General features: G+C 40.4%; 1 protein-coding gene across 1 annotated transcript; it reads left to right on the forward strand.

Moving 5' to 3' along the window:
- The first annotated feature begins 1,590 nt into the window (after positions 1 to 1,590).
- On the forward strand, positions 1,591 to 17,824 carry LOC145449772 (uncharacterized). Its single transcript, XM_080328195.1, has 15 exons — positions 1,591 to 1,884; positions 1,944 to 2,093; positions 4,716 to 4,853; positions 4,916 to 5,008; positions 6,728 to 6,868; positions 6,947 to 7,102; positions 7,176 to 7,335; positions 8,063 to 8,233; positions 10,336 to 10,448; positions 10,880 to 10,988; positions 11,090 to 11,242; positions 12,208 to 12,302; positions 14,805 to 14,996; positions 15,301 to 15,443; positions 17,401 to 17,824. Exons 1-15 carry the CDS (start codon positions 1,836 to 1,838, stop codon positions 17,611 to 17,613), a joined length of 2,076 nt encoding a protein of 691 aa, XP_080184321.1. The 5' UTR covers positions 1,591 to 1,835; the 3' UTR covers positions 17,614 to 17,824.
- Positions 17,825 to 18,544: the final 720 nt, after the last annotated feature.

Here is an 18,544-nt window from a genome sequence, read left to right on the forward strand (position 1 = left end):
TCTGCGACTACCGGCCGATATGTACCGCCTTTCATATATATCAGGTTTATCGCTGGATTAGCAAAGTAAAGGTTTTCTGAGAAGCAAAGACCATATACTCGGGGAATTTGGCGAGTGATAGCACGAGCCGGCTCGCGCGTATTATTTCGTTTAGAAATCCAAGACCCAACAAGGATGAGGGTGCTGTAAGTTATTTTCATGTCGGATGAAATATCTGTCGGGCCAAATCCCTGAGGGAAAGATTTTTTAAACAATGAAGTGACGTCACGGATGCGTTGTGACGCAGTGAACACGAATGACGTCACGATATCCGAGTCGAAGCTGAAAGATCTGCGTGGAACATTGGTTGTGTGGTGCCCACTGATACTGTGACAGTGGCAGTGCGTTGTATCTTAAAATTTATCACCTTTTTAGGAGCGACGGCTTAACTTGTTTGATCGTTTCGAGTCGCTATAAAAACACTATAAGCGAGAAAGGAAAATTGCAACTTCAAACGGAATTTTATGCGTGCAGAGCATGCAATAAAGACAGGCATATATCACACTTCCACGGGTTATATTTGTCACGTGATTGACGGTTGTTATTTCTAATTTATACCGCTTCAACTGCTCGCTGTCGTTCCGCGCTTGATTCATCTCATACGTTCGCATCACTGATACGATCCCCATTTCTTCGGACTGAGTAGGCCTATACAGGCTGCCCGGGATCTTGTATAACCGCGAATTTTTTTGCCGGACTCGTGTCAACTCTACCAAGCTACACTCAAGTTCGCTATCCTTCCGATAATGAGTAGCCTATGGCCCCAATATTACATTTGTTTATATTGACGCCACCAGACAATGTGAACGATACAATAGCTTCTCTTCAAGAGTTCGTTTAGTTTTAGATAGAGATGCGTTTTCTCGTGAGACTTATTTATTAATACAAATCAACGAAGTATCCACCACAGGAACAAAATAATACAGCAGATCGATATAATATGACACATTTCAACTAGTGCAAGATAGGGTACGATAACAGCATCGACTGATCATCAGTGATCGCTGATCTGACCTATGGCGACGAATTGTTATAGAGCACATGATGCAAATGGTTCGTATTAGTAGGCTAGGCAGCATCATTTCCACGATTTGTATAATTTTGTTTTGTATATACATTATACACGCATCATACAATATGTTTCAACGCCACTTTCCGCATAATACCACATGCGACGCGATTGCATAAACATTGATGATATCATCACGTAAAATGTCTGATAATCACAAAACCTTCACCTTAAATTCTCAAGGAAATCACAATGAGGTCAACATTTTGACTGAAAATCCAAGAATTGCCCAGGAATGTGGCGAAGTTTATGACGCCCATTCGCAATATGCTTAATGCTCACGGCACTCAAACGTTGTGCCATTTATTCTTCAACTTATAGAATTATTCTAGAACTTATAGAATTTAGCCTATTACCTTCAACCTTACTCCCCTACGGGGATGATGAATGAAAAAATGGAAACGTTAGCAGTTTCGCGGAAAACTAAATGGTCGTTTGTGTGTTTATAGCTGTGAGGGAGAGGGGAGACAGCTCGCGTGTCGTGTAAGTAGTGATAATTTGAATATGAATACTATAATGGTGTAGTTATTAGTCGCCGTAAGAGGATGGCACAGGTTGAACGTGGCTGGCAGCTGAATTTACTAGTTGTACACGATAAAGAGCAATATAGCGCCGTAGGTCTCTCACGCATTCTTTTGTAATTTTTCCACGCCAGATTCAGTTATCTCGCGCCGTCTTCGTAGCCTTTACAGTGGTCACAGCGGAGTAGTTGCATCTTCGGTGGTACATGATGGGGATTCTACGCGTGTTAGTAATTGTTACCGCAATCAGCAGAGGTTCGTAAAAAGATAGGGGAAATTACCAATATATCGATTGCTATTTGGGTTGTTTTCAGGGATGTGTACGCTTGGTGAAGGGGAAGTATTCCCCGTGAGGCAAACAATCAGCCCCATCCATTCAACTAATGACAAATGCAACCCGCGAAATCAGCGAACGGTGGTCTGTGGATGGACGGATATAGGGAGTCAGGAATGCACAAGAATAGGTATCACTGTGGGCGGAGTGTACGTTCAATACTGATTTGGTATTCCGCAATTTATTTAAACGTGGCTGATCGTGATTCCGGTAGGCTATCAGATCTGAAATTCTATATCCACTATCCACTTATCCAGGTGTGTTAGCTAATTAGATTTACAAATCAAGTAAGCTTTGGACCATACGCGGCCCCGGTATTAATCTAAATTACCATTAATTTATGACTTATCAATCAGAACGCTAAGTTGAGTTATTATTATCTGAACTGGAATGGTGTATTGCCCGAAGGCATTCTATCAGGCAAAAGTTAAGGTCACATAATTTGCTAGCGCTAATTCACACAATCGTATAACGGTACTTAGGGTTATATTTAAAATGAAAATACATTCAGAACATATGTTTAAAACACCGCCTAGGTTTAAAACGAGCTAAATTGACGGATGTGATTAGAGACGCATCTAATGACGAACTCGGTTTGTAGTTTTGTATTCTCTACGTCAACTCAAAACACATTAATGTCGTCACGTCATTGTTGAAAAATATTTTACGCAGTGCTTGTTGATTTACTGATACAATCTGCTCGATGGACCTGCTGATATGCAGTATGCATCAGGGTGTCATATCGCTATAGCACTATTTTAGTGCAAATAGATCTTACGGTGATCTTTCGAAAATTGTTATTCCATTGACATATAATTATACTGGTTTCTAAAAACATTAAGTGTTTTATAAAAGACCTTTGTTTAACAAATTGTTTAAAACAGTGGTTCTCAACCGCCGGTCCGCGACGCGACGACTTTTCTGCCGGTATTTTAAAATTTTATACTTTAATTTCAAGATGTAAAATGTTGAAGGCTTGTCGACTGAATAAATAAAGAAAACATCATATTTAGGCATATTCCGAAATTTGTGAGGTAATATTAGGCCTGGAAGCATGTTCGATTTAACTCTGACCTGGGAAAAGTGCGGCCCGCGACGCGAATCTGACTGGACCACGAAAATTAGCCTGGAATTTTGAACATAAAACCTAGTTTTAAATAATAATGTGTGAACTAAAACCAACGGCTGCATAAACTGAACCAGAAATGCGTTTACGTTTAAGCCTGCTTGTTCATATGTGTACACTGTTGTACAGCGATTACGCAGCTTACGTCTAGGTCGTATAATCTGGATTCAAAATATACTGCAAATATAACAAAGTATATCGTAACAATTGAAGTCAAACGGTTTTCAGATAGTTCAAAACTTTTTTGTTACCATTGTTACATAACGAATTGCCTGGTCTGTGATTTAAACTGTCATTGTCATGCGTTTCCAAGCCATAATTCGTAAACAAGTCAATCAGTGCACGTGAGCAGCGGTCACCCAAAACCATGAACACTGAACAGACATGGTCCAAAATAGAGGTGAAGGCTGAAGGCAGGCATTTAAAGAAGATTTGAAGCACTAAATATTTGTTGACTTGAGTGAGAGGGAAACCCGTCACTTTCATTGTGGTGAGCAGAAGGCGGTGTTTCGAGATTTCAGGGCATTTGCCAGCGAAACTCTTAAAATAACGAAGCTAAATGCCACGCTACACACAGCTCGTGACCGAGACCAGCATTGTAATATCCTAAATACATTTTGACGTCTCCATAGAAAAAAGGGAATGCGGAAATGTGATCTAAGTGAATGTCTCGTGTTTAGCCTTGTTTTGAATATTGTCATTGAATGAATCAATACAATTTTTTGTAAATTAACCCTCACTTTCTTATAGCCTAAATTTAACACATCAACTTAGCTAGCAGCTTGTGTTATCAATGCAATTCACTGTTTTTTATTTAGAAATAAAATACGCCACGGAATGTAGTTTGAACTTTTGGTCCGGCCCGCAAACCTATATTTGCTGCTCATTTCGCACGCCTAGAAAATAATTGCCCACCCCTGATCAACCTAAAGTTCAAGCTGTCTCCGGTGACGACATGCGAGCGACTACTACGAGCTGACTCGCTAAACCACGCAGTTTGCATGTTCATTCGTATTCGATTCATTCATTTTGTGGATGACCCCGCATCGCTGTTGTCGGGAGTTTTCGTACAGCGTATTGCATTCATAGCTGTGGGGAAAAAGCGAGGTAGCACGACAAGGTGCTTGGTCCGACTCCTAACGCTTCTTCTGTAGATATCGTGCAAAAGAAGAAAATTATTCGAGTTGGCGTAGTGCCGCAGTCGGGTAACCCATGGCCTGCGGCGCGAAAGACTGTAATCGACTCTCGGCCCTATAGCACGTTTATCTGGGCAAAATAATTTTACCTCGACTCAGCTGACTAACTGCCGTAAAATAACATGAATACGATCGTGAACATATTTAATTACGAACAAAACTCTCAAAACGTCACTCTCTAGTACCATAACGTGGAAAAACGGTTTTAACTTGACATTTTGGGTCGATTTCAATTTTTGATGTTTCACCGGTCCGCCAAATATTTTTTGAAATTTTACCGGCCTGCGAGGTGAAAAGGTTGAGATCCACTGGTTTAAAACATTATAAACAGGCGTGTTAAAAACGGGATTTGTTTAAATTCAAATGTATTTATGGTCACAAGATATAAATTTCAACCCTGCAATCGTACGTTTTTGCACGGACTGTATAGGATGTTGCTGGAACAGATTGCGCATGAACACCCCGTGCTTCCGCTACATTGGTACAATCCTGCCACCGGGTGCCCGTTACGTAGCCCCAAGACCGACGAACGTCACTTCGGCGCAGCAACGTGGAGCAGTCAATCAGGGTTCGGAATATTCTTCGGTCAACGACCGATGGCTGTTTCACCAACGTATTGATGTTTTACAGCACCGCAAATCCCTGTCTCGAGACCTGTTGTGGATCTTTCGCAGCTACATACGAATCGAGAAGTGAGGTTGTCCACCGTTTCGTCGGACGTTAGTGAGTATAGCGCATCAGAGACCTCGTAACGTAGCAGTTGCGTCAGAAACTCTTTTCTCTAACAATTCTCTTACCAGTTATGCTATTGTCTATTGTGGATACTTTCTTCGATACTCGCCTTAGCTCTGCCTGCAGATATTCATTTATTCAAGTATCATGCATTATAACGTCACAGCGGTACGAATAATGTGGAAAGTTCGAATACAGTAGGTTTTATGTAAGGTTGCTTTTACCAAAACATAAGTTGGTTGATCGAAACTGAAAACAGCCGGTTTTACAGTATTTACTGGAATTTTGTTCAGTTGACTACAAAAAAGGTCATCACATCACTTTCATTCGACTCCCGAATGACCCAATCGAACGTACGTCCGTATTACCTACTTCACGTCATTTATGCAGATTTTCAGTCCACTCTACCCATTATCTAAGCTGTAAAAGCTGTAAAGTAGGACGAATTGCCAAAAAGGAGGGCATTTAGGTTTTCAATTTTCTCAAAAAGGAGGACAGATCATCCTAAAGGAGGGCGTATGGTAACCCTAGTTTTATGCGACCAGTGAGCAGTGACCACAAAGAATATAACGCGAGTTCTTCATCACATTTATGATTATTTGGTATTGTTTCGGCCATAACTACTTCATTGCACGTGACAAGCAGACTTGGACAACTAGATAATTCTAGTTGTCTAATTTCACTAAATTAGAGCGAAATGTCAGTAATCTAATTTTAATCTAATTTGTGAAATGCTTCCATGCTCTAATTCTAATTCTAATCTAATTTGTGAAATGTTCGTATGCTCTAATTCTAATTCTAATCTAATTTGTGAAATGTCCGTATTCTCTAATTCTAGTTCTAATCTAATTATTGTTTTCCTGAAAATGCCTCTTTGTCCGAGGCATATTGCACTATTGCAGTGAGCTAAAAAGAATAGCCCGCTTGCGCAGGGAAATCCAGTGCCAAGCCGCCATCGCATTACTTACACCGTGCAGTCATAGTATAGATATTATGACGAATATAGCCTGCTAGAGTAGCTTGTAGTCTGCGAACAGCATTCTAGTTTCTAAAACTTTACGTTAGTACATTGCCATTCTGACTAACATGGGCGATGCCAATGGATACCATAAAAGAAGTAATATTTTATTAAAGTATAGTAAAAATCGAGCCAAGCGTGGTGTACAGAAGTTAACCATTCTCATGTTAATGGGAATGCACTATTGTGTTGTTTATTAAACAAAAATATGTGGCGCCTATCGCCTCACGGCGTTTTGCACCACGCACAGTGATTTGATGTGAACTGCATTTTGCTGTAGCCTATTCATTTCCCATATACAATTTCATTCCATTTCCAAGTTTTTGCGAACTAAGTATAGCTCTAATTCTAATTCTAATCTAATCTGGAAAAGGCTTAGTAGCTATAATTCTAATTCTAATTCTAATCTAATCTGGAAAAGGCTTAGTAGCTCTAATTCTAATTCTAATCTCATTTGAAAAAAGCTGTGGAGCTCTAATTCTAATTCTAATCTAATTTGGAAAAACTGCGCAGCTCTAATTCTAATTCTAATCTAGTTTGAAAAAAACTGTGGAGCTTTAATTCTAATTCTAATCTAATTCAGAAAAGCTGAAAATTTTCTAGTTGTCCAAGTCTGGTGACAAGGCCGTGGCAATTTCCAATCTTATTCTACCGTAGTTGTCTAGTTGATATGCTGTGCAATTATTATATAGGTTACAACGGGTGTTTGCTTCATTGCACTTCGCTACCGACGGAAAAGCGACGAACTTGCCTGTTCAACGTCGCGAAAGACGTGTGCACTAATATAGGCTGCTGTTATGACGAAAAGACAAATCACTGCTTCCACTCCAACTGTAAGTCGAGCCGGTTCTGACTTTTCGAGTTTGTATCATACTGTGTTTATTCTATATTCACTTTTTTTGCTATACAAGGGATAAAAGATGACTGCCCGAAATCTGACGAATGCCAAGTTACGTTGAGTCCAGTGCCCGTTTGCGGCAACGGAAATTACCCGAAACGTATGTGCGAAGCGATTGGATGCTGTCATAATAACATATCCGGCGTGCCGACATGCTATAGGCAGTTAGGTATACTGTACATCATTTTTGATTCAGATTTAGACCCAGGGCGAACGTTTTGACGATGCGCTCCAATTTTCAGCGGTTGGTAGACAGGAAACTCCGTCGACGACGGCGCCACCAGCACCAGCGACCACAACACTGGATTTTGCCGCACAGTTGGCAGAACTGCAAAACCTGTTCGAGACAGGACAGTTGTCATCACTGCTACCTCCAAATTTGTTGCCTAATGCTTCAGTGCCGTAAGTGAATTTCTACCGGTAGCCGTAGATCGCAGTAGAGTATTAGGGAGAAATTGTTACCCGATTTAGTGAAAATCCCCAAGAAACAACCAACGTTTGTTCTGACACCTAAACACCTAACTGAATAATGAATATACATTTTTACGTACGTTTGTTAATTGTAATGATGTTATAGTAACAAACAAGGCAATTATGATGGCAGTCAAAGGCATGTCGAAGCTATTTTATCTTTGATATCGCTGGTGATGGCACAATAACGATATCTAAAAAACAAACGGAGACGAAATCCAATGAATATAGGATTGGTATTGTTCAAGGGTTTTTGTGAAATAGAATATTCGATGACTTGAAAATGACTCGAAAATTTGTATTCGATATTTGCCATATACGTCGAGTCCGAGTCAAGTCGAGTCAAGTCGAGTCATTTTAGATCAGTGACTCGAGTCGAGTCAGTTCATTTAAAAAATATGAATCGAGTCCTCCCAACAGTGGGTCGCAGTATCAGTTTATTAATATGGACCGATTGTAAAAACACTAGGATGAGCCGTACCGATCCGGCAGCAGATCTCCATGCTGTGTTTTGGAAAGTTGCCCGAACTGTCGTTCGTAATAATATCATGACATCAATGTAATGTATTATTGTCAATCATGAGTGACCTTGAAATAATAGAGTCTATAAGGGATATAAGTTTTACATATTTGAATATATGGAAGATATATATCACAGACCGCCGGTGAACCCAGCACCAACTGCTGCAACGACACCATTGCCTCCGACCAGACCGCCAGGGTCCGGCACGACCGATACTCTGGACCAATTGAAAGAAATTCAGTCACTACTTGAAGCTGGTTTGCTACCAACACTCCTACCAACAACTGATAAGCCAGCTGTAACGAAGTAAATATATCATTCTGCTTTTTTAAAGAACGTAATGCATGCAAAGAATTGGTAGGGTACTGCTAGGTATTCGGCACGTGACGATTTGATTTCTGCGAAAAGTACGGTACGAAATCGCAGTAAGATATTTTTCGCCAAGTATTGCGATATTTCTATCATACTGTAGCACAGCGGTTCTCAACCGGGGGTCCGCGAAACATTTTCAGGGGGTCCGCGAAGCCTAAAAATATTTGATGACCTAGTTTGTATTTTTTTAATGCGCAAAATAGCGAGGCAGTTTCGCTTCATTACTAGTAAAACTCTAGAGCTCACATCAACAGAATGGCCGTTTGAGATGAAATATCCTAATGTGCAGATTCGTTTAAATTGCTAAATTGCCCAATAATACAAACATTTTGCTATTTGGAGTTTTTTTGTTGGGGATTGTGGGAAAGAAAAGTTGGATGGGTAGGGTCAATCACGGTGACTTCGAAATGTTTACAAAAATCCTTTTTCTCCTATGATACATAACCATTTTTTTCATTATAACTTAACATTATAACATAACAATTTCTACATGAATAGTATGATCTTATTTTCAAGAAAAGTCATTGTGTTGACACTATAAAAGGCTAAAGTTTTTATTTGCACAAGACAGATGACGATTGCACGATAATTGAGCTAAATTCGAACTAAAACTTTGTGGGGTCCGCGGGAGTCGGTGACGGTCCGAAAGGGGTCCGCGAAGACAAAAAGCCCGAGAACCACTGCTGTAGCATTGCGTACTTCTTACTGGGGATTTCGAAATGTCGATCAGTAATATGACTCGGAGACAGATGTGTCGCATGACGTAACAATGTCGTCTGCTGCGTTGCGAATTGCTACAGCATAGTGTCCGATATGGTGTCGACACAGGCAAATCTCACGCATCAATGAAATTGTATCACGTCACAATTTCCATTTGACTACATGCAATTTGACGGTCATTTTTGACCGGCTTGCCGAGCATTAAATTTTGTAAAACGGGAATCAATCGAAAGCTTATTCTGCACCGATTACGAAAATATAAATTTTATTCCTCTCGTGGCCCTGGAACTCCCACAATCAGCCTCGAATTTTTCAGTGTTATGGAGATTGGCATTGAGACGCAACAATGCTGTCTGGCGAAACGTGAGAGTAGCTCTAGAGAAAAAGAGCTAGACAGCATTGTTGTGTCCCAATGCCAATTTCCGTAACAATGAAAAATTCGAGACTGATTGTGGGAGTTCCGGGGCCACGAGAGGAATAAAATTTATATTTTCGTAATCAGTGCAGAATCTGCTTTCGATTGATACCCGTTTTACCAAATTCAATGCTCGGCAAGCCGGTCAAAAATGACCGTCAAATTGCCTGTAGCCAAATGGAAATTGTGACGTGATACAATTTGACTGAGGCGTGAGATTTGCCTGTGTCGACACCATATAGGACACTATGGCTATAGATTACTAACACGCATTACGCAGGTGAGAAATCTGTAGAATTGCTGAGCTCCACCCGGGGCCTGACGCACCGGACCAGACCGATAACCGCGCTAAGGACATCTTCGTTCGAAGTTTGATCAAGCCCTCTGTATCGTATATTCGACTTGCGTATATGAGTTTAAATTGAACGGTTGATTTAACCGTGTTTCCATGTTCATTTCCGCAAAAGAATAATAATATGGAACTATGAAATTTCCTTACTAAAAGAAATCGGGATATGGATGGCATTAATGAGGATACAGTTCACCCTGTGCTTCTAGAATGAAGCAGTGATCTCCTATACGAGATTAGTGCTATTTGCTTATACCATAAATTCATAGGCGTAGCCGTGAAAAAATATGTTTGTTGTTGAGGGGTTTTGGTCTTGGAACTTTATTAATAACGTGACGCCATGAATATACGATGCGACATGCTGAAAACGTAATGCATTGGACACGTAAATATACATTCTTTATTTTATGCCACCCTGCTACAACACAATGGACAATGTGCTAGGTCAGCCCAAATGTAATGCATTGCGTGGTACGTTCGAAAAGATTTCGCCATATACGAATTATGATCAATGTCCTTCAGTTCAACATGACACCCTCGGTCTCTTCTCAGACCCGCTGTTACGACACAAGCCACAACAACAACGCCCCCCAAAACAGCGGCAGGGGTACAAAGATGGCAGCCCCAAACGCAATACGAATGGCGATGTGACGGGACTGGACCATGTAAGTACATTTGTAGAATCATCTCCGATAGTATGCATCCCAAATTTCGACTTACGCAACGATAGTACTAATAGTATAATAATACTATCGCAGTTCGTTCCCGAAGTCACAAAATGAAGCGAGTGAAAAAATGACTTTCAAGCTACTGACTCTAGCTTCCGTATGACCGTATCTCTGCAGCACATCTATACCAGCAAAAAGTAATATCAGCTCGACAGCTCCAATGATAAGAAACTGAATCGAATGTATTGTTGTATTCCAGACAAGTAACGCACTCTAATCTGACCGTCGTAAGACATATTTGTCAATTCTGATAATACTCTACTAGTTGCTGACGATTACCCCTGACGAACGTTAGGCGCGAATATTCAATATTATTCACTTATTTGTCGCCGAATCAGTGTTGGTGAACATAGCGTTGATTTTCTCAGGCAGATACGTGGTAAAGTCATGCTTGCCCAGAACATGCGGGGACCCACCGCACAATCCCACGACGGTTCGAAACAATTACGACCCGAGGAAAATAGTGGGAGGATCCAGGTAAATTAACTCTGCATATTATATAGGTATATGTCGATATCAGTCGATTTACAATTGGTGGAAACAAAATTCAATTTCATATTTGTATTCTCATTCCACAGGGCTTTTGAATTCAGTCATCCATGGACGGTTATGATACAAAAAGTGGAGGGAAACAAAACCTATGTTTGCGGCGGTACGATCATATGCGCGCAGTGGGTCGTGACAGCCGCCCATTGCCTTGACAAGCAAGGAGATAGCACGAACGAACCCGAGTAGGAAATTAAGATTTATATTAATGACCCCAAAGGCTAGCGACGCATGTTTATGATGTAACAGTGCTCGGTTTTACCCGTGACGTTGTGGGATCAAAGCGACCGTAAAGCCGTAATGAGAAACTGGTCTTGCCTGAGGCTGAGATTCGGGAGCTATCGTATCAATGTGGCGCTAATATCCCCATCCGTACCAATCTGCCTTATTCAGTTTACCTGTGCTGATTCGTATGAATCATAACTCCGGTTGTTGTAGTATCGGATGTTGATTTATTGGTCAAATAACGAGCTTACCATACCGTCCGTCGATCTGCGGGGAAATATCAGATTTCCTGTTAGCCACAGTCAAGCCACAGGGTTTCGTATAGTGGTTAACGCAAAACTATACTTATAATTAAGCTTCGACCGCATTCTTCAAACGAAATATGATGCTAAATTTTAGTGCTCTTTATCTATTTATTTTAAGTGCAATCTGTCTGGGATTATTTCCGATGTCTAGCGCATTAGAGGTCTGTTTGATTATTATAAATGCCAAGAAGACCATCAGAAGGAAATCTTCATCGGCGTGTCCCATAACTTCGCTCACTTTGGTAGAATACATGGATTTATGGACCGCTCGACCTGACATATCGATCTCGCCTTCCGTCACTTGCCACTTTATATTATCTTCGTTTACCTTCATTCAGTGTGCATTAACATTGTGCCTCCTCTTTACAACGCCTAGGCCCAGGTGGGTGTCTGATCTTAAGACTATACTTCTAGTCGTTTCGGCATCTTCCTATCATTCATTGTATATTGCAGTCTTGTGATGTTTTGAAGTGCCGAAGTTTTATGAATAAACTTGAACTTGGTACTTAATCCAGAGGTCTATAGATTCTACCTATGTTTGTAACTGCGGGATTACTCAACGGCGCCGGTCAATATATAACTTCTTGAGAAGTTTCATTAGATCCATCTGTGTTTGACAGTCTCAGCCCGGAAAAGTACAAGCTATATTTTGGAAGATACAATGGTATACGGTCCTTTTATGGATATCAAGTTCAAGTGTTCAAAGGGACTAGAGGTGAGTTTCTTCTTCTTACGTTATATTTCAACAAACTTTTGCTATTTTTGTTGCGAACGCATCGCTACTGTCCGTGAGTAGTGGGAAGGGACGATTCGACTATAGTTTGGTGAATTTTAATGTATTTAGCCGCTATGACTGCCATTTTCACCCACACTTGTCCGAACCTAATCCGACAATTGATTGAATTCTTTTAGTTTCTGTAAGCTCAATTTAAATTTGAAACGAAATTTGGGGCTGTGACGGCATTGCTTTAAATTGCATGCGTAGCTCGTCAGTAACGAAGTACATCTACTTTTTCGCACTACTCAAGTAGGTTTGCTTACTTGCATAATTCACCCGAGTGATTATGTTTTTAGATCGCTTCTACTTCTGTTCGAATAATTTTTAGACAATCTACTTTTACAATTTTTACTTTGAAAAGTAGAAAGGAATTTGGGGATAAGAACCACATGATTTGAAAATACGAAGAAATAACGAAAGCACAGCCGATCGAAAAACGTACCCTTTTCGTCCCATTGCGTCCGCTAGGCAGGACACAATGGGACTGAGGAAAATGAGACAGTATTAAAAAAGAATTAACACCGCATCAGTTGCAAGAAACTGAGAACTGTTGAAGAAAGGGGTTGATCTTGCGCGATACTAGGGATGATTGTACAGTACATGGAGTGTTGGTGACGATCTTGCTTCTGCGCACTCTTATGTTGATTTTTTATATTTATGTAAAATCTGCCTTTGGATGTCGTCGGACCTTTGTGCGCCTTTCAAATTGTCCCAGTGTACCCCACTCACTTCTTCAGAACAAACAAAAAACAAAAACTCTAAAATCGCAATCCTGCACATAAAATAGCATACAGTACGACTAGTAACTGCTCTGAATAAGTTGTGTACTAATTTCAAGCACAGCAAACGAGATAGACCCAGCAAAAACAAGATCGAAACACGATGTAATTTTACATAGGTTATCAATATAAGAAACTCGTCATTTTCTCACAAAGGCTGCGACCCTGGCGGAATCAACCCCGTCAGGATTACGTCTGATGTGACACAACTAACTCGCCGAAGCGATGTATAATTCTTCCTTTCGGGTTTTTAAAATATTCACGATGTACCATCGTGCCACTGTATCCATTGTGTCCCAACTTCTCCTAGTCATTTTGCGTTCGTCACAAAGACGCAATGTTTATACTGACCACCTCCGCTGAACTTCTAAAGCAGGGGCGGGCAACTTCTCCAGTCGGCGGGCCGGATTTAGGAAAATTAAGTACTTGGCGGGCCGGATTGCTGAATCGATACATTATTCGCTCATTTATCCACATATACAAGGAATAAATCGTATTTGTGAATATATTGTAACGACAGCAATGTCACTTCAAAACCATTTCTCGCCGATAATGGCGAAGACAATGTGCATTTGACAATAACATTGTCATACAGGCGCCACCATGTCTGCTTCTCTCTGATCAATCAACACATGGTGCAATCCTTAATTAAGATTTCAAGGCGTTCGATAAGCCCGGTAACCCTAATTTACCAAGATATCAATTCATTAGGGTTGAGTAGGTGACGAGATAGCGTCGTTGTTCAACTGTATGGCCTAATTAATCTCGATATTGAATTCACTCGGCTCGCGTCCTCTACGAAATTTGAAAAGTGGCCTGCGACCCGTGTTGAGTTGGCGACCCCTGGCATAAGCGGAGCCTTACAAAAGCCTGGAAGTGTGCCATGCTACAAGTCCGCGGTTACGGAATCAAAAATAAGAAATATCAGCCTGGTGTAAATTACCAGTGTAGTCGACAAAAATCATGATTACCACACCACAGACGACATTGGGGTTGAGTGCATCGTAAATGCCGATAATGCAAGTCTTCTCGCTTTGACGAAGTTACGCGTAAGCTCCACTCTCGAAACGCTGCGCATACGCGTATATAATAACATACAGTCACTAAAATTTGACGTAGTAAGCAAGTAGTGCGGAATCCCGACAGACTGGGGCCGCGGGCCACATTATCATGTAAGACGGAAATCTGTCCGCGGGCCGTATGTTGCCCGCCCCTGTTCTAAAGGTACGCGAACACTCGACTCAATCTATTTTTGAAACTACATACTTGAAACTTGAGTACTTTTCATATCTACGTTTTCTACTTCTACTTGGAGTTGTTATAATGTCTGCTACTTGTGATTGAGAAGAAATTCAAGGCATAACTTACATTTGTGTAGTAACTACTTTGGCAACCTCTGCATATATGAATCATAACCATGAAGATATATAGCACTTTTCATCAACCCAATATATACCTTAAAATTGCTCAGTGCATATTTCGTATCGTGGACTGGATAAATTATTATCGAACGTCTCGTCTCAAACCATTCTTTGAGACCGCGGGATCTATTACTTATCAAATCTCTCACACCTACTCGCCCGTTCTCATTTTGTAATGATTTCTAACGTTGTACAAATTGATGTGTGCAATGGTGTTTTGTATGTCATTATTTTTTTAGATATTGAAGCGCTGGTCCAGCACGAAAACTTCATTCCCGGCAAGCATCGCGGGGTTATTACCCACGACATAGCGTTGATAAAACTCAAGCGGCCGGTTATATTCAACCGATACGTGCATCCGATTTGTCTGCCCCGTGAACAGGCGAAACCAGGAGAAATCATGTTTGCAACTGGTTGGGGCATCAGCAGAAGTATGCCTTACACATTTGATTTGTAACTATATATACTCGGAAAGTTTTCTCGAAAAAGTATAATATGAAATTCGTATTCAATTTTAAATTTTAAATTTTCAAAAATGATTGTTTGTATATAAGGTAACAGAAACATGACGTCATTTGATTGTTGAAAAGTTTTTTCGACCCCGTCCCTCACACTTATTATCTCTAATGGCTTCCGCATGAGTGTGCCTTAGTAAATTATGCTAATTATATATATATCTGCATAGTTTAGTGACCGTATCATGGCGTAAAACTAATTCTGCTGTCACTTTTCAAGACATAGGTCCAGATCCGACCACGTTGAAACAACTCGGCGTGGAAATCAAATCGCGAATCAACTGCAGAAATCGAGTTCCCGGCTTTCGAGATCCCGTCGGGGTGTTATGCGCTGGAGGGGAACCGAATCAGGATACGTGCACGGTAAACAGTCCTGCTGTTCCTCTCACACTGTCACTGTTGCGCCTACTTTTTTATTCGTGAATGATATCTAATCCACGTCTAGTACTGTTTTAACTACACCGACAAGTTATCTACAACTAGGGTGTTTTAAACAGTGTTTTAAACAAATGCCTTCCAAAAAATTGTTTTCTTTTAGACATTGTATAATTATGACATAATTGTTTAGATACCTAAAAAACAGGTTATATGAGCCTACCGACGATTTACACCCAATGTAGTCGGCGTATACGATTTGAAGTGGCTAGAACCCTCGAAATTGTCGTCGGTTCATAAGCTATAGCGCGTAGATGACTAGATATAGATCATTGACACGGAATTAGTGTTCTGATGATGATGACCGCCGAACGTAAAATGCTGCATAAGTGCATAACGATGTATAGTCCTCGTTAAATATATTTTGGTCTGTCTATGACAGTGGTCGGAAGCCCTTTTTCGTCGAAGGATCCCTATTTACCCTATATTTTCAATTGTCAATACAAATCCACTGTATTGTCACAATTAAAGATTCGTGGCGTAATGGATAAAAATAGCAACAATAAAAACATGCTTTAAATAAGGACCTTGTCTTGAACACGTTTGTTTTATAACGATTTTTGTTTTAAATGCAAACCTATCCACGCCTGCATTATAGCCTTTTTGCTCAGGGGGTGTCGTTAAGGTTTAATTAGAGCAAATTTGAAGCCCAAACACTAACTTGCTGCTTTTTCCCTTAATTTTTCTGGACTGTAGTAGGGTTGGGACTTCGGGATTAAATTTGAAATCCCGGGATAGGGATTTTCGCTCCTCGATCCCGGGATTAGAAAAGTAATAAAATACACATACAAGCTATACACAAACAACAATTATTCCTTGTAATATTGACGCATTAACATGGAAGCATCACGAGTATCATCGTTTAGACCAGGAGTCTCAAACTCAAATTTGCTCGCGGGACAATTTCGTAGTTTCTGATGACGCGGCGGGCCGCAGCATCAAATAGAGGTAGCCTACAATATCTATTTCCAAGTTGGCCTTATTTGACGGACCTTGCAGACTGGCATTCCATACACATTGTGAAAATGTGATTCCCCATAGTAATATTCACGTTTGCCACGAAAAAGTCATATTTTTAAATATTTTATTAAAAATATTGCTGTGCTTGGCACAATTTGGGGAAATAATTAGTTATAGACAATTACCCAGCATGCTAGACGACAAATGCATCATGTCATCGTGAATGCTGTAGCGTTATAATTTCGCAGCTAGTGGACATTTGACATGTGATAGCGATTCAAGTTTTGGAGTGGTTTTAGAATGAAATTTAAGTTATCAAATCCGAAATAAGATATTTACCATTTAAATATTGTCGAATACTTGAAAATTCAAAATGTCAACGCGGGCCGCGTGTTTGAAGCCACTGTTTAAGACAATCAGCCGAGTTTGTGACACTGCTTTATTACCAAAATAAGAGATATGGCGCTACATAAGCATTGGTAGATGCTGTTTTCATATCCCGGGATTTCATTGGGATTAATCCCGGGATCGGGATTGCTCCAAATCCCGGGATCCCGGGAACGGGATTTCCCGGGATCCCAACGCTAGACTGTAGATGGATTACAATTACGAATACAGCAAAAGTATATTCACTAATGGATTAAAACATTTAAATGTATTACGTCTCTCGATAAGCGTGATATAGTTTCACGGTATTTGTTGCTGAGTCAGATCTATACGCATTCCTTACTTTCCAATTTTTCGATTTTTCCTATACTTATGTCGTTTTTGGTATTCCTTTGGAATTTACTACAAGCACTATACCTATACCTACACCTACAGTCCTACATGTAGAGTATAGGCTACTTGGTTAGAATCTTGCAGCAACCCTTGCTTCTCTAGTTATCGATTACGATGCTGACTGCCTCTGACCATCAATTCACAGGGAGATTCAGGTGGCCCACTCGTTGGATCCAAGTTAGCACCGGTCGGACAAATGTCGTTCAAAGGAAAACCGATTTACTACTTCTACGGTCTCACGAGCATCGGCTCCCCGAGCTGCAACACTCGTCAATTTGACAGGCAACCAGCTTTGTACACTGATGTGCATTATTATCTGCCTTGGATCAGAAAGAACACAGCCGATTGCTGCTCATGACGTGAATGACCGGAAACTTTGGAACACCATAAAAATATTTTGAGAAAATGCCATGAAATCAAACTGGGGAGGAAGCGATTTTAGAATTACAGGTTACTGAACCCTTAGTTATGATATATTCAGGCATCATTGTGCTCAACATGTACTTAAATTGATTGCGATTATTTCACAACAATAAATTATATGTAGGCCTATATGCGAAGTAAAGATACCCATGACTTATTGATATTGATTGATTAGCAAATCAGGGAATATGTCGCAGAAATTATGACTCATCGTACTGAGGGCCGCCGATCCCAGAGTTTTAGAGAGGTTTGTGTAGCGCAGGATTTAGTGATATCAGTGGGTATCGAGAAATGACATTATTTCCAGCCACGGGCGTAGCCAGATTTTTTTTGTTTGGAGGGGCATCAAAAACTGACAAATGTTATATGAAAAAACTTTATTTTAACGAAATCTGTCCCTATGAAGAATTCCAGTAGTTACATTACGCATTATGGTGAAAATAATTTATAAAAAATTGTAGTACAACGAAAGATACTTTCTTACATTCTCGGGTAGAAAGTGTATGTCCTTACTAAGTAACTTACAGTAGTATAGTGCAAAGAATGGAGAGATAACGTTCAACAGCAGCAGTTGTTGGCTAAAAACACTGAAGTTGTGCGTGCACTGCTGGTGACAAACCGTGTTGCTTCATTCTGGCAATGGTTTCTACATTACAATTTTTCATCATGCGCTTCTTGATATAAGAACCTTGCAATGCCCACGCAGTCTTTCTTCAGTTGGGATATTGCGGTACGTTGAACATAACGCTATAGAGACTGTATAGGTCTCTATAATAACACCATGCCAACCTATTTGTTTCATTTGAATTTTTATGATTCACATATGAGGCAGACAATGGGCAGTCTACAACGGTAGGCCTAAAAGG

Source organism: Botryllus schlosseri, chromosome 11 (assembly GCF_051294905.1).
Source record: "Botryllus schlosseri isolate E-star chromosome 11, Bs_hap1, whole genome shotgun sequence".
Taxonomy (NCBI): Eukaryota; Metazoa; Chordata; class Ascidiacea; order Stolidobranchia; family Styelidae; genus Botryllus; species Botryllus schlosseri.

Bases quoted from the DNA above. Each gene is read 5' to 3' on its own strand.
- LOC145449772 (XM_080328195.1), top strand. From the start codon at position 1,836: ATGATGGGGATTCTACGCGTGTTAGTAATTGTTACCGCAATCAGCAGA. The intron at 7,336-8,062 runs GTAAGTGAATTT...TATATATCACAG, and splicing joins TTGCCTAATGCTTCAGTGCC to ACCGCCGGTGAACCCAGCAC. The intron at 15,444-17,400 runs GTAAACAGTCCT...ATCAATTCACAG, and splicing joins CGAATCAGGATACGTGCACG to GGAGATTCAGGTGGCCCACT.